The following is a 7,916-nucleotide window of genomic DNA, read 5'->3' as shown; positions in this document are numbered from 1 at the left end:
ACCAGGCAATGCCGAACACTACAGACCAAGGAGCCACATTCTGAAAATTCTTTGCCTAGAAATAATTCCATCCCTAATATATATACATATGCAGAGGTTCATAGAATGACCAAATTGAAAGTCAGGGACATAGGGGGAGGTCTTGGGTAGCATTTACTACCACTGTGGTTAACTGCTCTCAAGAAAACCTCTCTCTCATCCACCCGTCTCCTGCTGGCTGAGGTCCCCAGTACCAATGACACAATTGCTAAGTGTACTTGTACAATTTGGAAGGGATTTGCATTCATGCTTTGTGCTGCCAGAATAAGAGAACACAAGTCTAAGTTCAACTAAAAACAGCCCGTTTCTTTCAGGGACAAAGAACCAAAACCAGTCCTCCTCGGCTTCAGTGAAGAACGGATAACTCTTCTATTCTCTGAGCAGGTGTGCTGTTGGCCTGGCCTGCCTTCTTCTTCTTCTCAGACGGTTCCAGACTGCTGCCCTGCCAGAACTTCATCTCAGAACATTTCCAAATGTTTAGAGCCCAAAAGGTTTCTGTTCAAGTCCCTTTAAAGCATCAAAGTGTTGCCACCCCCTCCTGGTGGCAGTCCACCCACCTGCCTTAGGGTAAATTCGAGAAACACACACACACACATGCACACACACACATGCACACACGCACACGCACACACGCACGCATGCACACACGCACACGCACATGCAGGCACGCACACACCTTTAGGTTTCATTGTTAGAAATTTATTTAACCTTTGGTACTTTGACAATGAAATTTAAGGGAGGGAACTAAAAGACACAAAGCCCTTCATGTTCTGTTCCTGAGATTTTGGCTCCTCCACACAGGGTCTGTCTAGCCTGTCCCTGAAATGCATCCTTTGTATTTTACACCTTCTGGTCTCACATTCAACACTAAAAAACTTTGCAGGCTTCCCTTGGTGATTTACTCAAAGCAATCCCAGAAACAGCTTATACTGCCAGGGCTAGGTGATGTTAGAAGTCTTCAAACATGTTTATAAAGTGTTCACTTTGGGACTTCAAGAAGTGAGTGGTCTTCATGATGAGATAGATCCACAGCTTGAAGAAGGGAAAAGAAATTAATATCTGTGAATCCAAACAATTTCAAATCCAAACAATGTCAAATACCACTAGACAGTACATTTCAGTGGACTACTTGGCTGGTAGTTAAAAATAAACAGAATTGTGTGCACCCAAGCAACCAGCAAACTAACTTGACCAGTGTATGAGTTAAGGTGTGTCATCTTTCAGAAAGATCATGCTTCTTCACCTTTGTTCTTGTTTTGTTTTTCCATTGATAAGGGGACGGATAAACATTCAGCAATTTGCAAAATGCATTTATACATGGAACATAAAATTCTAAAAGGGGATCTCTATTCAAGAGACAATGCATAGTTACCTAATTAAGATTTTTTCAGGTAAATTGTATTTTGTACCTCCCAAGAACATACAACTTGGAAATGCATTTTCTCTGTTCCTTATAAAAGTATTCCCCAAGGCTTCAGTTCTTGAAGCTTAAAGGCAGTTTTCATTAAAGCAACCAGCTGCCTCTTTGTGTGGAGTGGTCCTTAAAGCTATAGCTCTGAAGTCAGAGCCTCAGTTTTGACATTCAGTAGACTCTGAGCAAAGACGTTCCATTCAGATGTGGGGAGAACAGGTCTCTAGCAAGCAGCTGCTGGGGCTAGAAGACGAAAAGAAAGAAAGAAGAGAAGGAGGAAAGGGGCTAATCCCACCCCAAGGTGGAGGTACCTTTTTTTAAGCAATGATCACCTTTACATAATTTTAAACCAGTTGCCACTTTTACTATTCCAATAGCCACCTAGGAAAAATCCCTTTAATTTTCTGTTGTTACCTGATTTCTACTTTACTTAAATTGCATAATGAAGAGAAATATAAATCTATCAAATGAATGTCATCTCTCCTGTTTTAGTAACTGCGTGTTTTCAGTTCAGTGTTCCAAAATGGCTAGGAACACCTTCGGTCAACTTCTAGCATAAAAGAAATACATAAACAGCATTTTATGTACGACATGAGAGTGCTTGTTAGTTAACAAGCTGGAGTTCAAGTTCCCGAGCATTGGACTGCTTTCCTAAAAGCTACTAAGGCGACGATTTAGGGATACTTGAATCAAGAGGCTATTTGCCCGCTTTCCAAACCCTGGCACAGCTTCTCAATGGGTAGGAATGAAGGGTGGTGTGTGTGTGTGTGTGTGTGTGTGTGTGTGTGTGTGTGTGTGTGTGTGTTATGTATTCTGGCTGCTTTCCCTTTACCTAGTGCATTCTAACTCAGGGTCTAACACACCATTTCAGACCAGTGCAACCACAGTACCGCTGAATAACGAACGCCCTTCCAGAAGGTCTGAGAAAACTTGTGGTGCAGCCTAAGACAAGATCTCTCCATTGTGGCGCAGCCAACTCGTGCAGCAGGGTCTCTGGGGGTCGGGCAGTCCTCACCCCAGGCAGAGAGGTCAGCACCAAGTGCTTGTTACGCCTTTGTCCTAGCAAGTGTTCTGGAGGAGCTGAGCTGGAGTGAGGCAGGTATCACGGCACCTTGTCAGTTCAAAGCGTGTTAAGGTTGTTTGAAATCCCCTCCACGTCATCGTAAGCAGCCTCTGTATTTGAACAGCTGCTTTGAACAGTGAAAAAGAACACGCTGAATCAAAAGCCAAAGGAGCCTACCCAAGACACCTTCAACGCACTGTTTCGGGCGGAGACTGGCAAGCAAACAGGCGGTCTCTTCCTTGATTTGGTCAGTAAGAAGAACGGTGTCAGTGACCGTGAGACCAGAGAGCCCCTCTCCCCCTCAAAAAAAAAAAAAAAATCTGGAACTAAAACCTCAGAGAGCCAAGGTTTCTGGAATCCCGAGCGGCTGCGACAAGCCGAGGCGGCGCAAGGGCCGTGGGGAGGGCGGAGGACTCCCAGATGCTCAGAAGCCAGCTTTCGAGCCAACTAGGCCCCCGGCGACAGGCGGAGGCAGTCTTGGCTCATTGAGGGGTGGAGAGGGGCGGTGCTCCAAGTGCAGCTCGGCTCCCCGCCCGGCCCTCCCCTCCACTGGCCCAGCAGTGTGTGTGTGTGTGTGTGTGTGTGTGTGTGTGTGTGTGTGTGTGTGTGTGAGAGAGAGAGAGAGAGAGAGAGAGAGAGAGAGAGAGAGAGAGAGAGAGAGAGAGAGAGAGAAAACGGAGGCTGAGGTCCCTTGGCGGGACACCATTTAGTATACTCTGAGGATTCAAGGAGCATTCTATCCCGGGTCAACCCCCACCCCCACCCCCAGCTAGACCAGTTGGGGAGCCACTTCGAGCCAGTCCTTTCGCGCGCCTGCGAATGAGGCGGGGCTGGAGGGTGGAGAGCAGTTCTGGGACGTCAAAATAGGGAGGTTCTGCTGGCATTAACGGACAGTGGAGTTCCACCACAATAAGTTCTGATCTTCACGTGCTGCCTCCTCCCCACCACCCTCAGGCACATGCACTTAGCGACCAATGCCCAGGGTAACCCTGGGGGAGGGAGTTCTTAACCTGGGTAGCCACAAATCCACCAGAAATAAATCTGGAAACTTAATTATTCTCTTGAGAGTATCATCCTACAGGCTGCGAATTACCTTCTAAAAGCAACAACCAAAAAAAAAAAAAAAAAATTAAATAGGAACAGGAGGTCACCCCTCTTTACCAGCGGAGAAGGGAGATGTCATCCGCACACTGTCTTAAGTCCTTTCAAGCAGCTGAATTCTTCCGCGGGTTGGAGGTTTGAACTCCTGGGGAAGCTTGGGAAGCAAAGCCGGTAGGGTTGGGAAGGAAGACTGCTGGGGAGAGGCCTGTACATTTCTCAACCCCGCAATATCCTACTGGGCGCCGAGGACGCACCTCCTGAAGACCAGAGGAAGTTGCCTCTCCAGCCGCCCCCGGCCGAGGGCGCAAACTAAAAGTCACCCTCACCAGACGCTGAGTCTGCGCACTGAGGAAGGTGGAACTTTTCAATGTTTCCTGGCTCGGCAAAGTTACTAAATTTCTAACAGCCCCTAAATGCGCCGCCTAAGTGGCCGTGCGTTCTCTCTGGGACTCTCAGCGGTGTGGATCGGGGGCGGAGAGGGTGTGCGCGAGCAGGTGGAGGTCGGTCCGGCTGGCTCCGGGTGGGCTCGCCCCTCCCCTGGCCGTTTCTGTGCCCTCCACACACGTTCATAAACACAGAACACGTGGAGATTCGCAGCCAAGGCTCCTTGCCCGGGCCGGTGCTCAGCCGCAGTGATTTATAAACAATTCAGCCACTCCCGGAAGAGCACCACATCTCGTTAGTCGTGATGAATTTTTCTGGCCCGCTCCATTCTGCTATCTAGATTAAGACGCTCCAAGGCCCTAAAATGTTCCCTCTGAGCGTCAATTTGGCCGAAAGAGCCAGCGAGTGCTCTACCCCGCTCTGGACCAGGGCGAAGAAGTGGGGAGGCCACTTGTGATTTCCCCGGGTCTTTCCTTTACCCACAATAACTTTTGATTCGCTGTGCTATGCCTGCGTGCGACCCACTCCCGGCTGTGCTCGCTGGTCTCGCCCCCCAGGCCGGAGTTTGAGCTTAGATCTCTGCTAACCAGCTCGCAGGCGCGGCGCCGATGCTGCTGGCAAGTCATCCAGCCCCTTGGGGTGTTCTGTCTCTGGGCAGATCTCCGCCGCGGGTGCATTGGCCCTGGGTCCTATTCGGGAGTTTACCGATAAAAGCAGAGCAGAAGGCTTAAGCACCAACTCCCGCCGCTGCACACTCACCCTCCCCACCCCCTGCTCTAGTAACTACTTAGAAAGGACTCCCCAGCACCAGCCCTCTCTCCGATCTCCTTCCTTTTTGCCCGGATTAACGTGAAAGTTGCACAGACAGGCCTGGGGCGGGATAAAAACACGCGCAGCTCCAGCTGCGCGGCTTCCCAGTCCGAGGCCGCTCGCTCGCTCGCTCTTCCTGCAGCCTCTCCCAAGGTGAAGGTCTGCCTCCGGAGCTCCGGGTTCTCTGAGCCAAAACCTTTGTGCGCACCCGAGTGTCAGTGTGACACACGCTTCCAGAGTTTTGTTTTCAGTTTCTCGGAGTGCTGAGCTCTTAGAGTAGGAAACTCTGTACTACTGGAGTTGCTCAAAAGCCAAGGCATAGGTTGAGTCTGCCTCTCCCGGAGTCTTTTGAGAAAGATTAGGCTAAAATTGGATCTGGAGCTTAAGGGATCTTTGTCATGGGGTGAAGGGGAAGGCAAGGGTCTTGATTTGACGAGAAAAGTCTCCGCACCGGACACCTGTGCGCTGTAATTCTATCTATAGTGGTAAAGAAGGCTTCGATGGGAGATATTAGTCTAGGTTTGGCTCTCATTCTAGGTTTAAATGACGTTGGTCCGCGCGCGAGCGAGGAGCATGTGTGTGTGTGTGTGTGTGTGTGTGTGTGTGTGTGTGTGTGTGTGTTCCTAGGAAAATGGAAATCGTACTCCTGCTGACTCGGTGCGACCCAGTCTTTCTCTTCCACCATCCACAACCCCTCACCCCAGACCTGTGGAGAAGAGAAAGTAGACTCCCTCCCATACAAGTCTTCCAAGCCGCTGTGGTCCACCAGAGCGCCTGGACCGACCGCCCCGCCGCCGGCTTCTCAGCCTAGGAGACAGATGGGGGGCGGGGCCCATCCGAGTCGGGCGGTGGAGGCCGGGGACAGAAAAGAGGGAGGGGGGGTGAGAACTCAGAGAATCTGAATCGCTGAGCTGGGGGTGGGGGGTACCAGAGGAAGGACTGAGAAGACTGGGCGCCCGAGGGAAGAAGAGGGGGGTGCAGCCCTGCACCAATCGGTGGCTCCGGTCTGGGAGGTTGCTAGCGGTATCCACGTAAATCAAAGGGCGCAGAGCCAATGGGAGGGGGTGGAGGGGGCGGGGCCCAGGCGCGTGCCGCTGCGAGCGGGCTCTGCCAAGAGAGCGGGAGAGAGCTCGAGAGCACGGGGAGAGGGGGGAGCGCCCAGCGAGTCAGAGAGTGAGCGAGAGCGAGAGGAGGGAGAGGAGGAGAAAGAGCGAGGGCGGGCAGGCGGGCGGGAGGCAGCGCGGCAGCAGCAGTAATAGCAGGAGCAGCAACAGAAGGCGTCGGAGCGGGCGTCGGAGCTGCCCGCTAGGGGAGAGAGAGATAGAGAGAGAGAGAGAGACAGACAGAGTGGGTGACGCGGGCGAGCGAGAAGAGAGAGAGCCCAAGGCAGAAAAGTAACTGTCAAATGCGCGGCTCCTTTAACCAGAGCGCCCAGTCCGGCTCCGAGAGTCATGGCGACCGCAGCGTCTAACCACTACAGCCTGCTCACCTCCAGCGCCTCCATCGTGCACGCCGAGCCGCCTGGCGGCATGCAGCAGGGCGCAGGGGGCTACCGCGAGGCGCAGAGCCTGGTGCAGGGCGACTACGGCGCGCTGCAGAGCAACGGGCACCCGCTCAGCCACGCTCACCAGTGGATCACCGCGCTGTCCCACGGCGGCGGCGGCGGGGGCGGCGGCGGCGGTGGAGGAGGCGGGGGAGGCGGCGGGGGAGGCGGCGACGGCTCCCCGTGGTCCACCAGCCCCCTAGGCCAGCCGGACATCAAGCCCTCGGTGGTGGTACAGCAGGGTGGCCGAGGCGACGAGCTGCACGGGCCAGGAGCGCTGCAGCAGCAGCACCAACAGCAACAGCAGCAGCAGCAGCAGCAACAGCAGCAGCAACAGCAACAGCAGCAGCAGCAACAACAGCGACCGCCACATCTGGTGCACCACGCTGCCAACCACCATCCCGGGCCCGGGGCATGGCGGAGTGCGGCGGCTGCGGCTCACCTCCCTCCCTCCATGGGAGCTTCCAACGGCGGTTTGCTCTATTCGCAGCCCAGCTTCACGGTGAACGGCATGCTGGGCGCAGGAGGGCAGCCGGCTGGGCTGCACCACCACGGCCTGAGGGACGCCCACGATGAGCCACATCACGCAGACCACCACCCGCATCCGCACTCTCACCCGCACCAGCAACCGCCCCCGCCACCTCCCCCACAAGGCCCACCGGGCCACCCAGGCGCGCACCACGACCCGCACTCGGACGAGGACACGCCGACCTCAGACGACCTGGAGCAGTTCGCCAAGCAATTCAAGCAGAGGCGGATCAAACTAGGATTTACTCAAGCAGACGTAGGGCTGGCGCTTGGCACCCTGTACGGCAACGTGTTCTCGCAGACCACCATCTGCAGGTTTGAGGCCCTGCAGCTGAGCTTCAAGAACATGTGCAAGCTGAAGCCTTTGTTGAACAAGTGGTTGGAAGAGGCAGACTCATCCTCGGGCAGCCCCACCAGCATAGACAAGATCGCAGCGCAAGGGCGCAAACGGAAAAAGCGGACCTCCATCGAGGTGAGCGTCAAGGGGGCTCTGGAGAGCCATTTCCTCAAATGCCCTAAGCCCTCGGCCCAGGAGATCACCTCCCTCGCGGACAGCTTACAGCTGGAGAAGGAGGTGGTGAGAGTTTGGTTTTGTAACAGGAGACAGAAAGAGAAAAGGATGACCCCTCCCGGAGGGACTCTGCCGGGCGCCGAGGATGTGTATGGGGGTAGTAGGGACACGCCACCACACCACGGGGTGCAGACGCCCGTCCAGTGAACTCAAGCGGGGGAGGGGCAGAGCTTGGGGCTCCCCTCCCCTTTGGTCCACAGTCTTTCCTGGGACCTCTGTTCTCCCTCTAACTTCTGATTGTTTTTTGTTTTTTGTTTTTTTTTTTTAATTATTATTTTCCCGGTCCCTTAAAAAAAGAGAAAAATAGAGAAAATAAGGAGAAAGGAAAGCGAAACACTGGACTATCCTATAACAGGTAGCAGGTGGAATAATGGGGTTTGGCCTTTGCAGGCAAGTACCCAGGCAATGAAGTAGAATGTCTCCTAGTGAGAATGAAGTGTGTGTATGTGTGTGTGTGTGTGTGTGT

General features: G+C 53.6%; 1 protein-coding gene across 1 annotated transcript; it reads left to right on the top strand.

Moving 5' to 3' along the window:
- The first annotated feature begins 6,259 nt into the window (after positions 1–6,259).
- On the top strand, positions 6,260–7,597 carry Pou3f2 (POU class 3 homeobox 2). The gene has a single exon (XM_052175442.1). It carries the CDS (start codon positions 6,260–6,262, stop codon positions 7,595–7,597), a length of 1,338 nt encoding a protein of 445 aa, XP_052031402.1.
- The last annotated feature ends 319 nt before the right edge of the window (positions 7,598–7,916 follow it).

Source organism: Apodemus sylvaticus, chromosome 3, assembly GCF_947179515.1.
Source record: "Apodemus sylvaticus chromosome 3, mApoSyl1.1, whole genome shotgun sequence".
Classification (NCBI taxonomy): Eukaryota; Metazoa; Chordata; class Mammalia; order Rodentia; family Muridae; genus Apodemus; species Apodemus sylvaticus.
This window is presented reverse-complemented; position numbering and strand designations above follow the sequence as displayed.